Below are 22,210 nucleotides of genomic sequence, written 5' to 3' on the forward strand. Positions count from 1 at the left end.
CATCAGCAAATTTGCTAATCCACCCAACTATACCCTCATCCAGATCATTAATAAATATTACAAACAGCAGTGGCCCCAAAACAGATCCCTGAGGTACACCACTTGTAACCGCACTCCATGATGAATATTTACTATCAACCACCACCCTCTGTTTCCTATCCGCTAGCCAATTCCTGATCCAATTTCCTAGATCACCCCCAATCCCATACATCTGCATTTTCTGCAGAAGCCTACCATGGTGAACCTTATCAAACGCCTTACTAAAATCCATATATACCACGTCCACTGCCTTGCCCCCATCCACCTCCTTGGTCACTTTCTCAAAAAACTCAATAAGGTTAGTAAGGCACGACCTACCTGCCACAAAACCATGCTGACTATCACCTATCAATTCATTACTCTCCAAATAACTATAAATCCTATCCCTTATAATTTTTTCCAACATCTTGCCGACAACAGAAGTGAGACTCACCGGTCTATAATTCCCGGGGAAGTCTCTGTTCCCCTTCTTAAACAATGGGACAACATTCGCTAACCTCCAATCTTCTGGTACTATACCAGAGGCCAACGACGACCTGAAGATCAGAGCCAGAGGCTCTGCAATCACTTCTCTTGCCTCCCAGAGAATCCTTGGATAAATCCCATCCGGACCAGGGGATTTATCTATTTTCAGACCCTCCAGAATATCCTGCACATCCTCCTTATCAACTGTAATACTGTCTATTCTACTCCCTTGCAACCCAGTGTCCTCCTCAGCTATATTCATGTCCCCTTGCGTGAACACCGAAGAGAAATATTGGTTCAATGCTTCACCAATCTCCTCCGGTTCCACACATAACTTCCCTCTGCCATCTATAACTGGCCCTAAACTTGCCCTAACCAACCTTCTGTTCTTGACATACCTATAGAACGCCTTAGGATTCTCTTTAACCCTATCCGCCAAAGTTTTCTCATGTCCCCTTTTAGCCCTTCTAAGCTCGCTCTTCAACTCCCTCTTAGCCAATCTAAAGCTTTCTAGTGCACTACCCGAGTGCTCACGTCACATCCGAACATAAGCCTCCTTTTTCTTTTTAACCAACAAAGAAACTTTTTTGGTGCACCACGGTTCCCTAGCCCTACCAATTCCTCCTTGCCTGACAGGGACATACCTATCACAGATAGGTATGTCCCTGTCCCTGTGGAACAGATTTCATCTCTCAAAATCTATGGCAGTAAAAGGAACAATTGCATTGATATAGCATTTTATCATCTCCTCAAAAAATCCCAAAGTGCTTACATATTCAATAAATTACCTTTGAACCTGCAATCACTGATATGTTGGCAATTGCAGATTCCAATCTGTACAAAGCAAGATCCCACAAACTGCAAACAAGATGAATGGCCAGTTAAGCTGAGTTTAGTGGAGCACACAAAATCCTCATGCCATTAGTTTGGTAATGGTCTCTTAAAGCGTCACATTTATTCTCAAAAGTTGACAGCTCCATTTAGTGCATATTACCCACACAGGAGTTAAGACATTTATCATCTCTGTCAGTCTTTCACTGGTCTTCTCCCAAACAGATGTTATTAAATAATTATCAGTCCTCCCCTTCTTCCACTGTCCAGGGTTATTGCAAGTATTTTGTTGAAGCTCATTATAAAGGTGATTTTCGTCATTTAGAGAAACATCTTTTATCTCTTAAATCTTTGCCTCCTTTTACATAATTTCTACTCTGAAGACTTTTTGTCTTGTTGCAACCAGATTGTTTCTATTTGTGTTTATTTCCACATCAATAAAGCATTTCTAATGGCCTCCTGCTCTTTGCTCAATTTCTAATCTTCTCGGGGTCTTGTGCATCGTGCCAGCACATGATGTACAAATTCTGTTTCTAATACTATCGTACCTGAATTCGTATCCACATTCTCACCAGTGTATACAAATTTCAGTGAAATCTGCAATCACAGTGGTAACAAAGAGGACGAGATTATTCAATTTCTTCGTGATGGTGCCTGCACTAGTGCCGTAACCGAATAAAGTCGTGGGGACGCAGTTCGCCATCAATGCTTGCTGATGCATATCAGTTGTCTTCTCCTCAGTACAAACTGGGGAGCACTCTCCCTTGGGCAGCCCAATCCATAACATCAGCTTTACACACCAGTGACAAGTTTAAAATTGACCCTCAGTCTTTCTGATGCACAACTCTACCAAATTAACCAGCATTTAGTGTCAAGTCGTTCACCCTCTACATCTTTTATTATACATGTGGGGCATTCAGGCAGAAATGTTGAAGTGATTTGTCTAAAATTGTTAATCACAGATGCACTTAAATACTAATGCATCCAGAATGCCACACAAGTTTGATTTAGAATCATTCCAAAGTGCATTTGATTCTTATGAATTTTTTATTCTTCACATTCAAGTCAGAGGTTTACAGCATGGAAACAGGCCCTTCGGCCCAACTTTTCCATGCTGTCCTTTTTTGTAAATCACTAAGCCAGTCCCAATTGCCCGGGTTTGGCTCATATCCCTCTATATCCATCTTACCCATGTTACTGTCTAAATGTTTTATAAAAGACAAAATTGTGCCCATCTCCACTACTACCTCTGGCATCTTGTTCCAGACACTCACCACCAAATAACAGAATAACAAATATTCTTGCAAGACCATGAATGTATAAGATAACAAATGTTCAGACAGCTAAAACCGAACAGTAAATAAAGAGCATTCAAGTGAAGGTGCCAAATTAGAACATTTCATCTTGCTCTGTACTAATCCGTGCAGTCTCAGTATCACAAAAAAATTTAAGTTTCAGCAACTGAACAGAAAAATAATTAAAACGTAGAAACCCAGAAAAAATATAGCATCAAAACAATCAAAAAGTTTGGAAAAGCATCCACTGTTTATCTGTCAACTCAGCAGCACTGAAATCATGTAATTTACCATTGAAATATGATGGGATAATTAAAGCAAAAGCAAAACTGTCTCGGTGACAGCTTGAGCTTTAGTAGCCATGACAAATCCCATGCTACTTGTACAGATGTCTGCAGACTATTACCATAATGCAAAATATACTCATCCGTGAACATAATTGGATGTTTATGTAATGACATAGTAAGAATTGCACTTATAGTGTGCCTTTCATAACCTCAGGACATTCTAAAGCACTTTATAGCCAATTTTGAATTGTAGTCACCATTGGAATGTAGGAAATGCTACAATTTGTGCACAGTGAAGGCTCAGAAACAAAAATGGGATACATGACCAGATAATCTGTCATTTGTAGTGATGTTGGTTGAGAGATAAATATTGGTCAAGACACGGGAGAACACTCCAGATCTTCTTCTAACTAATGCTGTGTGGATCTTTAATGTCCACTCGAGAGGGTAGCTGGGTCCTCAGTTTATTGTTTATCCTGAAAGACAGCAGGGGAGATCTTACCTTCTCGTCCCACTGGTCGATGAGTGGGGCTAGCGGTAAGATCGCGAGATAGGCGAAAAATCAGGTTCGCACCCAATTTCTCATCTATTGTGATATTACCGGGTCCAGATATCCGGTGAGATCAGCCTTGCGCCCAAAAAGGGATTTAGGCTGATTTCACTATTTAAATTGAATTTAAATTTGATTTAAATATAATTAGTAAGCCCAGGACAGAATTGTCCGGGTTCACTTGCCTTTGCGGCCTCACCAGTGAAGGGCCCCACCGGCAAGGATCACGTATGGTCCCCATCAACGGGGACCTGTCGTGATAGCCTCATTGGTAGGACCGAAGGCCACTGAGGCCCCACCCGGGAAGTCGGGGGCAGGCGGCAGTGCCTCTTGGGGAGGGAGACTAATCAGCTGGGATGGGGCGCAATTGTCCAAGCTGGGACGGGGGGACGGGGAATGATTGGGGCGTTGGGGGGGCGCGATCGGTCATAGAGACCAGCAATAGCGGGGGAGAAGGTGAGGGGGGGGGTGGGGGGGACTGGGCATAGAGGCCCGCGATAGCAGGGGGAGGGGGGGGCCTTTACATTGAGCTACCGGCTATCCGGCGCGATTAGACCCAGACTCGCCCCCTTCCCCTGCTAGCAGGAAACAGATTTTGCATTACTTTTAGAACAGACTGGCATGAGATTGGACTTGTGGCCCAGCTGAAAAAACGGATCTGAAACTCTCCCATTTTCCAGCTCATTCGGAACTTAGAATATTTTTGGTAAGATCAGCCTCAGCACCTCTGATGGTGCACCTCCCCATTACTGCATTGTGCTCAAGACTCTAAAATATGGTTCAAACCCATAACCTTCTGACTCAGAGGTGTGAGTGCTAGCCACTGAGGCAGGACTGGCACGTTACTATCCTGGTTTATTATCCAACAATAATAGCTGTTGATTAACCAAAGCAATTTATCTCTATCAGTTAGTCTACATCGGACCCAGACACGAGGTAAAGAAAACATCCAATCATGGAGAGCTTGGGGAATTAAGTCACTTCCTCTTCTCAAAACTACTATACTTGCCAAGGTCTCAAATTTTTCACACACCATGTCCTGTGATTTTACTGTAACGGGAGCTCACCTCTGAATTCAAGTCCTCTTAGCTGGAAAGTTACTAGGCCATTGCCAATCTCTATCAACTGAACCAAGGCGTTGAGGTAATCCGAGGCCAGGATGAAGCAGTCGCCTGTACTGTAGCTTCCCCAGCGACCCAGGATTAAATCACCACACAAGCTCTGCTGCAGCGATCTCGTCAAGTGCTCATAGAAGATGGAGTTTAAGTTGTTATCATCAGCCCCTAGATATGAAAACACCAAAGAGAGCAAGGATTAACTTTCAAGCTTGGCATTTAAACAGAAGGAAGAATGTCACTGCACAATGTTGAGATGTAAACACTGCCCTGACACGTATTACTGGATACTGTTTGCACAAGTGTGATTCGCCCGCTCCAAGCATTGACTAGTATAACTAGACAGCAAAGATTCTAGAGGTTATATTCGCAAACTTCAGCAACCTTAAAACCTCCATGAAATAATTGCTCATAATGTACAGCACAGAACTAGGCCATTCAGCCCAACTACACCATGTCTGTTTATGCTGCACATGAGCCTTAACCCATTTTACTTCATCTCATCCTATCAGCAGATCCCTTTTCCCCTCATGAGCTTATCCAGCTTCCCTCGAATCTTGCCTCAAACACCTCATATAGAAACAAATTCCATATTTCCATCACTTTCTAAGTAAAGAACTTGCTCTTGATTTTTTAATTGTATTTATTTATTTAGTGACTATCCTATAATTAAAACCTCTAGTTTTGGTCTCTCTTACTGGCAGAAGTATTTTCTCTATGTCCACCCTATTAGTTCCATTCAGTCTTCTATTTTCAAGAGAGAAGAGCTCTGGTCTGTTCGAAGTTTCCTCATGAGTAGAACCTTTCAGTTCTAATATCATGCTGGTACATCTTTTTTGCAACTTCTCCAGTGCCTCTATATCTTTTTTTTATAATATGGAGACCAAACCTGTGCACAATTCTCTCAGTGTGATCTGAACAAGATTTTATCCAAATTTAACAGAACTTCTCTGCTTTTTAGTTCTATCTCTCTGGCGATGAATACCAGCACTTAATTTTTTATTTATTACCTTTGTAAGCTGCATTGCTATTTTTAGTGAGCTGTTTTTCTATATTCCCTGATCTTTTTAATCTTTTGCCACATTTAGACCCAAATTATCCAACCAATATGTGGCCTTATTCTTCTCACCAAAATTTACCATTTCAACTTATCTACAGGTAATCGACAAGATATAATTGGTAAAGCAGCCTCGCTCTGTCTTATTTCTGGTTTCATTTAAAGTGAAATCCAACACATTGAGAACCTAGAGATAGTAAAAGTATGGATGAGGATGTTGCCGCACATATAGAACTGTAATTTTCTCCCATCTTTTTCCAACATCATGGGGATGAAAAATTTGGAGGGAATCCCTGGTGCTTGCAATCAACTCAAGTGATATGCCCTTTCCTGGCAGCTCATTCCGGTCATAGCACCTTATAGAGCATCCTTGCCTGGAATGTCCATCGTAAAGTGTGCAGGGGGGAGAAAAGGGGACATATCTGAAGCCCAGTTCTACAGAATTACATGAAATAAACAACAATGTTTGGGAAGTGCAGATTTCCAAGCCCACTCTGCAAAGTTTAGCTCGAGTGATGCTTTCCACAATGCTGCTGACTGCAAGAGAAGGGTGGCAAGTGTGGAACCCAACCAAGTGACCCATGCCAGAGAGAAAATGAATGCTTTTAAACAAAAACAATCACAACTCTCCTGAGGTGATAAAAAATCAAAGAGTTTAGGATAGAATTATAGTCACGTGGAAAAATTTAGAAACATAGAACCCCTACAGTGCAGAAGGAGGCCATTCAGCCCATCGAGACTACACTGACTCTCCGACAATAATCCCACCCACGCCTTATCCACGTTACCCAACGTACTTACCCTGCTAATCCCCTGACACTAAGGGGGAATTTAGCATGGCCAATCAACCTGATCCACACATCTTTAGAGTGTGGGAGGAAACCGGAGCACCTGGAGGGAACCCACGGAGATACAGGGAGAACGTGCAAACGGCACACAGACAGTCACTCAAGGCCAGAATTGAATGTGGGTCCCTGGTGCAGTTAGGCAGCAGTGCTAACCATGGTGCCACCATGCTGCCCCATGGGTTGATTAGGAAGAAAGGGGAAATCATGTTCAAGTAACTTGCTGGAGTTTTTTGAGGAGGTAATGGAAAGGGTTGATGAAAGTAATGCTGTTGATGTGGTCTACATGTACTTTCAGAAACATTCAACACAGTGCCATGCAACAGACTTGTGAGAAAAGTTATAGTTCATGGAATAAAAGGGACAGTAGCAAGATGGATACAAAATTAGCTCAATAGTATGAAACAGAGAGTAATGGTTAATGGGTACTTTTCAGGCTGGAGGAAGGTTCTCCCTGGTGCTCCCCAGGGGTCGGTATTGGATCTTTTGCTTTCCTTTATATACATCAATGATCTAGATTTTGGTGTGCAAAGAACAGTTTCAAAGTTTACAGATGACACAAAACTTGGAAATACTGTAAACTGTGAAAAGGACAGTATAGAACTTCAAAATGGTAAACTCAAATTGGTGGAGTGGGCAGATAGGTGGCAGATGAAATTCAATGCAGAGAAGTGTGAGCTGATGCATTTTGGTCGGAGGAACACAAAATAAGGTAAAAAATGTTTAAAGGATGCAGGAGCAGAGGGACCTGGGTGTATATGTACTTGGATTATTGAAGGTGACAAGGCAAGCGAAGAGAGCAATTAATAAAGTATATAGTATTCTAGGCTTTATTAATAAGGACATAGCGCACAAGAGCAAGAAAGTTATGCTGAACTTATATAAGACACTCGTTAGACCTCAGCCAGAATATTGTGTACAGTACTGTGTGGCATACTATGGAAAGGATGTGAATGCATTTGAGAGAGTGCAGAAGAAGTTTACAAGAATGGGCCCGGTGATGCAAAACTTCAGTTATGAGAATAGATTGGGGAGGTTGAGACTGTGCTCCTTGGAGAGAAGGCAGCTAAAAGGAGATTTGATAGAGATGTTCAAAATCATAAGGGGGCTGGACAGAGTAGATAGGAAGAAATTATTCCTGCTTGTAAAAGGGTCGCGAACAAGAGGGCAGCGATTTAAAGTGATTTGCAAAAGAAGCAAATGTGACATGAGAAAAAAAACTTTTTCACATAAGTGGTTTGAGACCAGAATACACAGCCAGAAAGTGTGATGGAAGCAAATTCAATTGAGGCATTAATAAATGATTTCTTGAACAGAAACAATGTGCAGGGATACAGGGAAAAGGCAGGAGAATGGCACTAAGTCATGATGCGCATTTGGAGAGTCAGTGCAGATACAATGGGCCAAATGGTCTCCATCTGGGCCACAACAATTCTGTGATTCTGTGAATAAATGTTCCCCCAGAGACTTTGCTTCATCTTTAGTTTTATGGATGTCCCAAATCCATAGCAAGGGCAGAATTTTTGTTTTGTCTTTTTTGTAGTTATATTAAACGTCTTAGGGGTTTGACAGGGTGGACAATTGTTTCTATTGGCCAGGGAATCTAAAACACGGGGACAAAGTCTCAGTGTAAGGGTCTGATCATTTAGGACTGAGTTGAAGAGGAATTCCTCCACTCAGTGTGCGTATCTTTGTAATTTTTTTCACCCCAGAGATGCTCCATCAGTTAATATATTTAAGGCTGGGTTAAAACAGACTTTGGGTCTCTCAGGGAATTAAGAGATAAGGGGAATTGGTGGGGGACTAGAGTTAAAGTCCAAAATCAGCCATGATGGTATTGAAAGGCGGAGCAGGTTAGATGGGCCATATGGTCTACTCCTGTTCCTATTTCTTATATTTTTATGTTAGGTTAATGTCCATTTATATGGTAGAAGGTCTCATCCATGCTGCCTCTCAGTGTTGAGCACTTTTGCCTCATCCAATATTGTTCCCTCCACCCTGAAAATAATCAGAGGTCCTTGTCTGACGGTCATGATTATCCTGAGGTTTGCGATTAAAAACACAGCTCCCATTTTCTGATAGGACATCTTCTAGCCACAAACATTCCAGTTAATCTGCAAAGATGCACAGAAGTTGTTACTTATTTTACAGAGTGCAAGGAACAAGGGACTGTCAATTTCATTAACAATCAGTCATGAAGCTGTTATGGCAATTGTAGATCAAAATGTAATCCAGGGCCCACTTCAGAGGCATTCTGTCCTTTTAGCTTTTCCATTAAAAAATCCCACCTGTGTTTATAATGGCCTCCTATGTAAACCTGTTGTGCTATTATTAGAATCTGCTGCCAATGGCAGCACTGCAACACCTCCAGTGGCAGGAGAGTGCAATTACAGTGTGGCATTCACAGAGGCCAATGTTAAACTGAGAATTCCAGTCAAAAACCACCAGATGATTAGAGGGAGAAATGGAACAGGTCACAATGTAACACCTTTTTATATTGCTGCTTTGGCCTCAGCTGAAGTATTGCATCCAATTCTAGGCATGAGATTTTGGAAAGGATGTGAAGATCTTGGAAAGGGTACAAATGAGTAATACGATACCAGCAATGAGGGCTTTAGTTTTGTGAAGAGATTGGAGAAACCAGGGTTAACTTTCTTTATAGCACACAAGGTTAAGGGGAGATTTTGTTTAAGTGCTCAGAATTATCCAAGGTTCTGGTAGAGTAATTAGGGAGGGACTGTTTCCACCTGGGTTGCTAGCTAAAGGGCACAAATTTAAAGTAACGGGTAGAAAAATCCAACTCTGCAAGTTAAATGTGATCTGGAATGCACTCCCTGAAAGGTAATAGGTTCAACAGTAACTTTCAAAAGGGAATTGAATTTTTTAAAACTTGCAAAAGATAAATCTGCAGGGCTATGGGAGTGGGACTAATGAGGCAGCTCTTTCAAAGAGCCAGCACAAGCAAGATGAGCTGAATGGCCTCCTTCTGTGCTGTATCATTCTATGACACAGCAGGTGGGCATTTTTAAGTTTAGGGCTGAGACACATTATTTGAGAGTAGAGGGAGTTTATCCGAGAGTGAGAGAGATTGACACTTTCTGAAACAGCATCTCTCACCTCAAGAAGCACAAAATTCACAGGAACATTTCATTCTTGTAGTGGTTATATTTTTAGGGGCTAGACAATCCTATCACAAAGTCTGCACATAATTGCGATGCCAAGGGAAGTTAGCTACAGTTGTACTAGCTCTTTCTACTTACCAGTACTTCTGTTTATCTGTGAATCCAGCCTCGTATTTGAATGATCTACCCGCTTGGTGCTGGAAAAAAGCCAGAAGTAATTGTATAAGCTTTGAAAATTACCAGCTGATCTCTCATCTCATTGACCACAGAGTGTGATAACCAAGTGTACACGCAGAGGAGCTAGACCCAAGTTAATTGGACCAGTACACAGACATAACTCAGCTCATTTTCAAGCTACACATTTTGTCCTCTTCACATTTTTGTTTTAATAATCCTGCTTTCATACCTACAATGGGGACTCCCTCTCTAAACCCCTCATGACATAATTAGATTTTGGAGCTACATCCCCATTCACAGGAGTGTGTAATTACAACATAACAGGATTACAAATTAAGTTCCCATTGTAAACATGGACCAAGATATTCCAGGTAGTGGAGTTTCCCTTCCGCCATCTAATGAGTCGGCGGCGGCCCCACAGCCATTTCACGTTCCAAGGAATGTTAATTTGCTGGAGGTGACATTTCTGGTCCTCAATCAGGAAGAAGCCCCGCTTCGGAGGGCTGCCAGCTAATCTGATCAACCAACAATTCTCTCGTCTCTGCTGGGCCAGAAGCTGCAGTGGACAGAACTGGGACTACAATCAATCCTCAGAAGCTGCAATGGACAGGACTGGGACTACAATCAATCCTCAGAAGCTGCAATGGACAGGACTGGGACTACAATCAATCCTCAGAAGCTGCAATGGACAGGACTGGGACTACAGTCAATCCTCAGAGCCTAAAAGTGGGATTTTCTGGCCCCTCCCGCCAGTGGGATCTTCCAGTCCTGCTGAACTCAACCCCTCGTGGTGGATTCCCTGGGGTGCGGGTGAACCATGCATAAGCCCATAAACTTTGGCAGGACTAGAAGATCCTGCCGGCGGCCAATGACTCACTACATCTGGTGCAGGAAAAATCTTCACAAGGAGGCGAGGAAATCCAGGCCGAAGTCCTGGGAGTTCAGGATCAAGTAAGTTTTGGAGGTTTCAGAGCAGGGAGGATAGGTGAGGTCATCATGGAGGGGGGGGTTGGGGTGTCAGTGGAGAGGCTGGGGATGTGCAGGGAACTCCCGCAGGGGTCAGACTTTTTTGGGGGCGACAGCTGATATTGAAATGAGGCTGCTAATGGAGGCACCCCACACCTCCTCTACCCTTCCTGCCTGTGGCCTAAACAGGATTAATTTTTGAGCTCCCCCCTGCCCTGAATTTCTCTCACCAGCCCAGAAATTGAGGCTGGGTATGAAAGGGTCCTTTAGTGGTCAATAATTGGCCACTTATGGTCCTCAATTGAGGCATGGGTGGTCATGCCGATCTCGGCCTCACTCAGCGGCGCTTAAAATTACAAAGTGGTCACTGTGGGTGGGAACAGTTCGGGCCAGTATTCTTATTTCCCCATTACTGCTTTTTCCTGCCTGTGGGGGAGGGGGTGAGGCCCTCCAAAAAGTTTTATGGTCACCAATCACAAATATCTGCCATTAGGAGAACAAATTTCTTCCCAAAAACACAGAAATTTATAATGGAAAAGGTTGGAGAGCATGTGCTTGTGGAGTCTTAACATATTATAGATGCAATGTTAACCACAAACTTCCTTCCCAAGCTCTGTTTGTAGTTATGATTTAGGTAAAGGGCCAAACACTATTATCTGAAACAACTTCAAGGGACATATTTTAAAGCTGGTCACTGGCACACAGGTAGTTTACAACTGTTCTCCTCTTTTCCTTCTCTCCCTCACAATATAAGAGCCTGGATGAAGAGCATAGCCGAATATGAAACAATGCGATTATCTTCATATGCACATCATGATGTGTTGGCTTATTATTCGAGCACGCATCACAGTCAAATCCAACCTAATTTTTTTCCCGGACTCCACACACTGTGTGCAACATGGATTGGAGAATAGCAGCTGGGAGTGTAAACCAAAGTTGGTTTTCCTCACTAAATTTCAGGCGTTAAGACAACCTTCAGTCCCACAGTCACCATCTGGGTTCAGGTTAGTTATCTCAGCATAAATTGAGAACTAAACTCGGGATTGGTACTTTTTACATGTTGCAATACATTGGGGATTCACAATGCAACATTTTCAATTTAAACCTCCCTCCATACGAAAAAAAATGACAAAACCTTTGGTCAGATTTCTAAAATGATTAAAGAACTGTAATATCAAGAACACACTGCCAACAAAGCACAATCACAACTTGTGTGGTAATACTAATAAAGTGGGAACATTTGATAGAGCAAATGAGGAGAAATCATTTCCACTGACAGGAGGGTTGATGATGTGGAGATGCTGGCGTTGATAACCAGAGGACACAGAAATAAGGTAATTGGCAAAAGGACCAGATTGGAGATGGGCAAAACTTCTTTGTGCAACAAGTTGCTATGATCTCAAGTGTACTGCCTGAAAAAGTGATGGAAGCATATTCAATAATAATTTTCAAAAGAAAATTGGATACTTAAAAAGGGAAATACTTGGACAGGCTATGGAAAAGAGCAGGGGAGTGGATATAATTGGATGGTTCCTTCAAATGACGGCCTTCAGGGCTGAAAGATTTTATGAATGAATATGCATTGTCTTAAATTAGTTTTCCATCTCTATTGACAGCCTCCACTGCCCAACTCACTATTCTTAACCCCAACTTTGGAGTCTGAACAGAGAGTTGAAGGAGCAGGTTGGGATAAACATCAGCAAGATAAGAAAGGACTCTTCCTGTGGCTGCTCCAGCAATCAGACCCTCATCCTCAAATGAAGCCTCCTTACTTGTAATTCCTTTCCCAGAACTTTACTGGCCTAGCATAGGACATCATGAAAATGGCACTGCCAAGGAATGGAGTAAGAGGTGTGGAAAAGAATGAAGATATAAGAGCCTGGATGAACAGCATAGCCGAATCTGAAACAATGCAATTAAGGAATTGATTTCATAGTTGCTGTGAAAAAGTGATATAGATATTTAATCAAAATGTGCAAAGACATTTAATTATTGCGACACAGGTAACCTTATACATTGTTGGATATATTGATTGCAAGTGGAAGCTTTGACCCAAATTCAAAGTTTAGGAGCTTTTAAAGGTCAGTCCATTGCAGTTTCTTTTGTTTGGGCTTATATCATACACCCTTACCCTCTCTAATCAAAGTTAGAGCCCCTCCAGTAAGTCTTCTTGCCTCAGAAGGTTCAAGCCCCACTCCAGATAATGAACCGCAGAATTCAGTACCATGCACCACACTCAATACCAGTACCAAAGGAGTGTTGATGTGCTATCTCTAAAATTAGACATTAAATTGAGGCCCCTCTCAGTTGGATGTACAATACCCCATGGCACTATTTTGAAGAATAGCAGGGAATTTATCCCCAGTGTCCTGTTCAATATTTGTCCTTATTATTAAAAAGGATTATCCAATTATTATGTTGCAGTTTTTGAAAGACTGCTTTCTGGAAATTGTCTGCTGCATGTCCTACGTTACAACACTGACTACATGTTAAAGGTACTTTAGGCTATTCTGAAGTTGTAAAAGGTGCTGTATAAAAGTATGTTTTTTTGCCTTCAGTGATTTCTCTTTCATGTCTGTCACCTTTGGAGTCCTTCATGGATTTATCCTTGATCCTCTCCCCTTTCTCATCTACATGCCTCTCGGTGACATGATCTAAAAACACATCAAGTCCCACACCCAGGTCTACCTTTCACCAGCTCGCTCTGCCTCTCCACTTTCTCCAATTTGTCACACTGCCCAGCAGTCAGACATGGAGAAAAGCAAATTACTGCGGACGCTGGAATCTGAAACCAAAAGAGAAAATGCTGGAAAATCTCAGCATATCTGGCAGCATCTGTAAGGAGAGAAAAGAGCTGACGTTTCGAGACCAGATGACTCTTCGTTAAAGTTTTGACAAAGTGTCATCTGGACTCGAAACATCATCTCTTTTCTCTCCTTACAGATGCTGTCAGACATAGAGATGTCAGTTTCCTCCAATTAAATTTTGGAAGACCAAAGCTATTATCTTTGATCTATGATACAAACTATGTATCCTTAATAACCAAGACCATCCCTCTACTTGGCCATTATACCAGGTTGAATGAGACTGTCACCAATCTCAGCATCTTATTTGAGCCTGAACTTCTATCTCATCACCATAAATTCCAAAGACTCTTCATTTCCACATGCGTAACATTGCTCATCTCTAAACCAGCCTCTGCCCATCTGGCCCTGAAACCCTCATTTATGCCTTTGTTACCACTAGACTTGACCATTTTAATGGTCTCCTGGCTAGGGCCTCCCATCTGCCATCCTCTGTGAACTTTATTTCATTCTGTTCTCTGCTGTCTGTAACTTAGCTCATCCTCAGACAGGTTCTCATCTCTAATATGCTTGCTGATCTAGGCTTTTAATTTGTAGATTATTCTATATTTCATCAATCAGCAGTGTAGGCACACTGTGGACTGTACACCCCAGTGCTAATCTGCTGATTCATAAAGCCAGGAGTTTACGCAGTGAAGTGTGCAACATAGCATTCTGTTACTAAGGTGAAGCAATGTTCCTTTAAGGTAACAAAATTCTAACTCATCTGTAAACAGAGTTCTGGTGTTGGGAGTGTCGGTTGGAGAACATGTCCATGGCTCCTAGCTAAGAAGCTCACACCAATTTAAGATTGATTTGCCTCTAATAAAGTGGGACATCTGGAGTGTTATTGCAGGTTTATCATGGGATTGGGAAGTGTGTCATCATGTTAACAGATACCTCATTCCAATGTTAGCATAAGTTAGGTCAACTGTAACCAAAACAAAACAGTTGAAGCTAATTGAGATTTCTTTATAAGAAAGAAAGAATCTACAAGACAGTTGCATCTCTCAGCAATGTCCTGAAGTACTTCACGTACACTATCGTGAAGGATAGTTTTACAGCTAGGTCCATAAATGACAATGAGATGAATGATCAAATATTACATATTTTAGCATGTTGGTTTGCGGGGAAATTGTAGCAACTCCCTGTTCATCTTCAAATAGTGCGATGGGATCTTTAATCACTAGAACAGTCAAACAGGTTTTCAATTTAATCTTTCATCTGAAAGATGGCACCTCCAAAAGTGCTCTTTCAGTGCCACCCCTCAAACATTTCAGTGCTCTCTTAGTGTTGTTGCTCAAATAGTTCAGCACTCTCTTAGTACTGGCCCTCTGACTGTGCAGTACTCCCTTAATACTATTACTCCAACACTGCACTCCTTCAGTACTGCCATTCTGACAATGTAGAAACCCCCAGTTCTGCCCATCCAACATCGCAGACTTCCTTCAGTATTGCCATTCCTACACTGCAGCGGCTCCTCAATGCTGCACCGAAAATGTCTAGTCTAGATTATGTGCTCGAGTCCCCGAAATGAGACATGAACTGACAACTCTCTGACTCAGGAAGGGGCCAAATTGACAAGAGTCAATCTTTCACATCTATTTTGAAAAAAAAACTGGCTACAAAACCAGAGCCTGCGGTGACTGTAATGATCCATTGAAGTGAATTAAAAACATAAGGTATCTGTGCCGAAATCAATGCTTCACATTACATGAATTTCAGCACAGGTGTGGGTGGGAAATTCCTCAGTCTCCTCCTGCTCCACTGATGCTTTCTTGCCACTTGCGTCAGACTTTTACCAAAAGACGTGCTGGATCGGTGCATTGGCCATGCTAAATTCTCCCTCAGTGTACCTGAACAGGCACCGAAGTATGGTGACTAGGGGATTTTCACAGTAACTTCAATGCAGTGTTAATGTAAGCCTACTTGTGACAATAATAATAAATAAAAAATAAAATTATGCCAGAAGAGATTGAGCAGCTACCAGAAAATTCCTGGTCTATATTGTGTGCACAAAGTTTGTCATTTTTTAAATGAAATTATTCAGTAAGGTGCCGAGTTCTCAATTTACAAACTTACTGTCAGCATCCTGTGACCTTGCGACTTTTTGTCATACGTAAAACTCATCCTAATGAAGGATTCCAGATGTCCCTAGCTTAAAGCACCGATAAGATTCCTGGCCCCATTACATGGTCAGTCGTTGGATGCCCTGAAACTTAAGCCTGCGCCTTTCTTACAGGAGCTGATCATTTCTACAGACAAATCTAAAGGGAAGAGATTTGTGCAAAATTTCATAGAACATAGAACATAGAACATTACAGCGCAGAACAGGCCCTTCGGCCCACGATGTTGCACCGACCAGTTAAAAAAAAAACTGTGACCCTCCAACCTAAACCAATTTCTTTTCGTCCATGAACCTATCTACGGATCTCTTAAACGCCCCCAAACTAGGCGCATTTACTACTGATGCTGGCAGGGCATTCCAATCCCTCACCACCCTCTGGGTAAAGAACCTACCCCTGACATCGGTTCTATAACTACCCCCCCTCAATTTAAAGCCATGCCCCCTCGTGCTGGATTTCTCCATCAGAGGAAAAAGGCTATCACTATCCACCCTATCTAAACCTCTAATCATCTTATATGTTTCAATAAGATCAGAAAAGATTCCTTTGATTTTCTTTAATACTTTTTGCGTGTGTGCGCGCGCGCGTGCCATTTGAAGCAACAGTCCTACATCAAAATAGTCATCATTAAGCAGAGTAAATAAATCAAAGTTGGACAGAGTTATTTTTGGTGCTTTAGGTACTTCTGAAAAATCACTGGCACAGAATATGGGGCACTTTGTGCTGCATGCCATTAGACTTTTACGCACATCTTTCAAGTTAGAAAACTGCTGGAAGTGCGAACTGATAGCAACACAGTGAGGAAAGCAGGGAATATGTGAGGTTAGTGACCAAAATAACCAATCTGTTTAAACAAGGAGATTTAAGGATTAAGAAAGAAACAGGAATAATGGAAAAGAAAAGCGGATGAATTAGTCAAGTCAGATACAGAAAAGAAATAAAAGGGAGGGAAAGGTAGATTGGATTGACAGCGAGAGAAAGGAACAGAAAAGAAAGGAAAAGGGAAAGTATCTAACAATAATTTAGAAGTAAAGAGATCCCACATCTTAATTTGTTCACTTCTAAGCAAGTGGCAACATAAACCCCCCCCCCCCCCCAATTAAAAAGTTACCTACAGTGTTAAATAATGGGTCATTGGTAAGAAAATATTGCAATTCCATGAAACCCACGGGGGTGTTGATAGTGAGCTGTCGCCTTCACTAAGTTGTACAAATTGTCCGACACTTCTTGGTGATTCACAATCCACAATGTAACCTCTCCTTTCCGCCCGTTTTTGGGTTATTCGCGCATGAATAGTGGCAAGCGCCATCAAACTTGCCATCACTTCCTGGCTAAATTTGATCAGTGTTCCACTTCCTACCAATTTGTAATGTTGCTGAAGTGCTAAGGACTTCAAAACCCTTTCAAACTACATGTTAACATACTCAGATAGTTACAACGCTTGTAAAGAGGGAGTGAATTGTACTCTTCGAACAGTTTTGCTTATAGGCACATAGCCCCTCTGACACTCAGTTCTCCTCGGGACGGGCTTGCACCCATGCAGAAACTTTAACTCAGCTAACCACATTCAAAAGGATACGAGGAACGGCAAAGGGCTGTGCAAAAGCATGAAAGGCCGAGCCCCATGCAATCTGCCAAGGGGCAATGTAGGTCATAACAAACTGCAGCTTGTGCAGCAAGTCCCACAGCTACACATGGAGATAAAGAATATTAATCAACATTGTACGACAATCTCGGCAAGATAATACCATTAAAAACAAATCACATTTAAAATCTGTTGCAAACATCCTATAAACTGCATTGTGCTTCCTGTTTCCACAATAAAGATGAAAATTTAAAAAAATACTGAGGTGACACACAGAAAACCTATTGCCACTTCTTAAATGGCAAGATATGTCAGCAAAAGGCTAAAGTTCAAAAAAACACAGTTGAAAGAATCAAATCAAAATATCTGACACACAATTTGTGAAGCAGATGTAATGGTATCTTATGCAGTTTCTGATACGATATGCTGCAAACTGATATGCTTATCCATATTTGTTATTTCACAGATAGCAAACAAAATCCTTCAGCTTCCACTTGGTTTGAATTTCAAAATGATGGATTTTTTGGGAAGCTTGCACTAGTCTGCAACTTGTATGGTTTTATTTTCAAATCTTTCAATGTTGCAATTTTACTGTGTCACTGTCTATTCTGCAATGTGACTAGGATTAAATTATGACAAACTCTTGGTTTATATTCCCTTGGCTTTAGAACATTGAAGGATTATCTAGTTGCGATCTTTAAAACGATTTAGGAATTCGATGGGGTGGATAGGGATAAACAATTTCCTCCGGCGGAGGAAATACAGTACATGGAGGCATAATCTTAAAATTAGAGTCAGGACATTTAGGTTTGATATCAGGAAGCAAGCAGTTCTTCAAACGAAAATGGTGGAAATCTAGAACTCTCCCCTTCAATAAGGTTTATATGCTCCGAGTCTATTTTTCAAGTTTGAGTGCAATAGATTTTTGCTGGGTAAGGATGTGAAAATGAAGCAAAGACAGATAGATTAAGTTGAGATACAAATCAACAGTTATCTAATGAAATGACAGAGCAGGCTGGAGGGGTTGTCCCGTTCCTATGTTCCACTGGCTCTTTATTGGTTGCACATATGAGCCATTTCAATGTTGGGATCAAAATAACTGACGATTACGTGCAAATGCAAAGCTGTACTGGGATGTTAATATGTTGGCTGACCTAAATACATTCTATTCTAACAGCTCCTATCACCAGGAAACAATTATGCAGCTTTTGCCTAATTTTTGTCTACATTCTGTTAGTCACACGACATATCGCAATGTAAATCTAAGCCATAGTCTTTTAAAGTTTAAACCTTCAAACTGCATGAAAGGCAAATAAAACAGTTGTTTAATCCAATTTCTTTTAAAGTAACAGTTCTTATTTTTCAAAGAAAGATTTTTTATTTCCATACACATTACACAGATTGAGCATGAGGCTGTGTTTCCTGATGCTGCAACTGCAGAGGTCTAACATGCAGAGCTGGATTATACACAAAGGGTGGGTGGGCTCAACACACCCCAGAGTAAATGTCTGGGGTGAGCCTGCCTCCACTTGGCCAGCTTGCCCTGCTTTAATTTTCGGACTGCCTGACCTTTAATTATCATGAGGCAAGACCTCCATCTCTCTTCAGGAAGAATTTCCACTTCATAGAGCAGCTGGCCAATTGGAGATTGGCCACTCTGCAGCACTATTGGGTTCAGTGGCCACTGCCAATGCAGCAGTTAGGACAAGAAACAGGTGTTCAACAAGCGAAGTTGCCTTTTACGACGACGTAAGTTTAAGTTTATTTATCAGTGTCACAAGTAGGCTTACATTAACACTGCAATGAAGTTACTGTGAAAATCCCCTAATCACCATAATCCAGCAACTGTTTGGGTCCATTGAGGGTGAATTTAGCACGGCCAATGAACCTAACCAGCACGTCCTTTAGACTGTGGGAGTAAATCGAAGCACCCAGAGGAAACCCATGTGGACATGGGTAGGATGTGCAAACTCCACACAGAGAGTGACCCAAGCCGGAATTGAACCTGGGTCCCTGGTGCTGTGAGGCAGCAGTTCTGACCACTGTGCTACCATGCTGCCCATGTTATGCATGTCGTGATTGTTCCACCCCCTGGCAGCAACATTATTAGAATAAATTAACATATCTTTATCAGACCCATACACAGGAATCATCACCTCTGTCAAAGTCCATCAAGGCAGCGTGACGGCACAACGGCGGGAATTGCGATTGGTCACCAAAGGAGTGCAACTTTCAGAAGAGATCAGGTGAGTGCAGCCCTCAGGGGGCAAGTCATGTCTGGGAACCCCTAATTTTTGCCCAGGCACCCTCTGGCAATGCAGGGAGTGCCTGGGTTGTTTCCACGGAGGGGGAGGGGGGAGTTCCAGGGTTAACTTGTTTGGTTGCCGTATGCTCACGCTTCTAAATTGTTGACAGGGCAGGCGAATCAGAACCCACCCTGCCAGTGACATATTGCGGGACCCAATTCTTGAAGTTTTTTCCTCCAAAATGCTGCACTGAGAAAGCTTCAACGCTGCTTTTCCCAACCGGACGTTTGCCGATTTCTGGGAAAAGCTCACCCATTAAATCTCTGCTGTCAATAAACCTGTTGGACTTTAACCTGGTGTTGTTAGACTTCTTACTGTGTTTACTCCAGTCCAACGCCGGCATCTCCACATCATGCCTTCCCCCCTATCACAGACCTTTTTGTTTTTCCTCCCTTTCCCTGCCTCTGCTTTTGCTTAAAAACTGTTAAATGTCAAACGTTCTTCCAGTCTTCATGAAGAGCCATCCATCTTCACGGATGACCTGCTGAGTATTTCCTATATTTCCTGTTTCTACTTCGGATTTCCAGCATCCTCAGCCTTTTCTTAGAAACCCTACAGTGCAGAAAGAGGCCATTCGGCCCATCGAGTCTGCACCGACCACAATCCCACCCAGGCCCTACCCCCATATCCCTACATATTTACCCACTAATCCCTCTAACCTACGCATCCCAGGACACTAACGGCAATTTTAGCTTGGCCAATCAACCTAACCCGCACATCTTTGGACTGTGGGAGGAAACCGGAGCACCCGGAGGAAACCCACGCAGACACGAGGAGAATGTGCAAACTCCACACAGACAGTGACCCAAGCCGGGAATCGAACCCAGGTCCCTGGAGCTGTGAAGCAGCAGTGCTAACCACTGTGCTACCGTGCCGCCCGGGTGGAGGGTGGTTTCATATGAAATTTTAGGAAATGAAAGCATCTCTACAAATTCACAAGCAATCATAAATTGCAATGTATAACACATTTGAGGTAGTGGAGCAGAACAAGGTGCTTTGCAGATGGCAGCAGGCTGAAAAGGTAGATCTTGGGAAAGGTTTGGGGTGACTGACTGATGATATGGTGAATAAGAGATTTTGAAAGGGGACTGATAGGACAAGGGCTGGAATTCTCCGACCTCACCCACGGCTGGGATTCTCCAATCCCACAGCAGTGAATGGAGTTTTGGGTGAGCGCTAAATTCTCTGTTCTCGCTAGCAAGGTGAATGAGATCGGAGAATCCTGCCCAAGGTGAGGCACATTTTATAAAGGCTGCCATTGCTGATTGGCTTCCAGTGACCTCAGCTGGAATGAACGTGCAGACATGGAAATTAAGGTCTGCTCCAACCTGGTTGGAATGTCCTGATAGATCGTGCTCTTTAAAAAGGAAAGCTGAACCTCTCAGCCTCAGGTTGTCTCAAAGTGCCTGACAACCAATCAAGTACTTTTCACTGTTGCAATGTAGGAAAATGAGTCAGCCAGTTTGCACACAGGAGAACCCAAAATCAACAATGTGATATGACTGGATAATCTGCTTTGGTGTTGTTGGTTAAAGGATAAACTTTAACCAGGACAAAGTGAATAGCTCCCCTGCTCTTTTTTGAAATAGTGCATGAGGTCTTACATTGCTCAATAGAAAGCACTATAGTTAGATGAACATTCGAATTAGGAGCAGAAGTAATCTGCTCTGCCATTCAATAACTTCAACCCCACATTCCTGCTGACACCCGATAACCTTTCATCCCCTTGTTAAATAAGAACCTATCTAGTTCTGCTTTAAAAATATTAAAAGACTCTGCTTCCATTGCCTTTTGACGATGTGGAGATGCCAGCACTGGATGGGGTGGGCAGAGTAAGAAGTCTCACAACAGCAGGTTAAAGTCCAACAGGGTTATTTGGTAGCACAAGCTTTCGGAGCGCTGCTCACCTGATGAGCAGTGCTCCGAAAGCTCGTGCTACCAAATAAACCTGTTGGACTTTAACCTGGTGTTGTGAGACTTCTTACTGCCTTTTGAGGAGGAGAATTCCAGAGGATCATGACCCTCAGATAAAAATTCTCATCTCGGTCTTAAATGAGCAACCTCTTATTTTTAAACAGTGATCCCAAGTTCTAGATTCTCCAACAAGAGGAAACATCCTCTCCACATTGACCCTGTCAAAATCCCTCAGGGTCTAAAGGTTTCAATCAACTTGCCTCTTAGTCTTATAAATTCTAGTGGGTACAAACCTAACCTCTCCAAAATTTCCTCATCCGACAACCCACCCTTTCCTGGCATTAGTCTAGTAATCCTTCTCTGAACTGCTTCTAATGAATTTGCATCTTTCCTTAAATAAGGAGACCAATACTGTACACAGTACTCCAGATGTGGTCTCACCAATGCTCTGTACAGCTGAAGTATGATCTCCCAACTTCTGTAATCAATTCCTCTCACTGCAAACAATAACATTCTATTAGCTTTCCTAATTACTTGCTGTACCTGTTTAATAGCCTTTTGAGATTCATGCACCGGGACACCCAGATTCCACTGTACCTCAGAGCTCTGCAATCTCTCACTATTTAAATAATAAGCTTTTTAATTCTATCCTGCCAAAATGAACAATTTCACATTTGCCCACATTAT

At 42.3% G+C, this 22,210-nt stretch overlaps 1 protein-coding gene across 1 annotated transcript in view; it reads right to left on the reverse strand.

Moving 5' to 3' along the window:
• LOC144494026 (pecanex-like protein 2) overlaps positions 1-22,210 on the reverse strand; it is a 209,129-nt gene that overhangs the window by 60,074 nt on the left and 126,845 nt on the right. Inside the window, exons 27-30 of the mRNA XM_078213600.1 lie at positions 17,298-17,406; positions 12,522-12,651; positions 9,745-9,803; positions 4,535-4,750 (exon numbers count right to left, since the gene is read on the reverse strand). Coding sequence (XP_078069726.1) covers positions 4,535-4,750; positions 9,745-9,803; positions 12,522-12,651; positions 17,298-17,406 — 514 coding nt within the window. The remainder of the gene's footprint in view (positions 1-4,534; positions 4,751-9,744; positions 9,804-12,521; positions 12,652-17,297; positions 17,407-22,210) is intronic.

The sequence above is a fragment of the Mustelus asterias genome, chromosome 5 (assembly GCF_964213995.1).
Source record: "Mustelus asterias chromosome 5, sMusAst1.hap1.1, whole genome shotgun sequence".
NCBI classification, from domain to species: domain Eukaryota; kingdom Metazoa; phylum Chordata; class Chondrichthyes; order Carcharhiniformes; family Triakidae; genus Mustelus; species Mustelus asterias.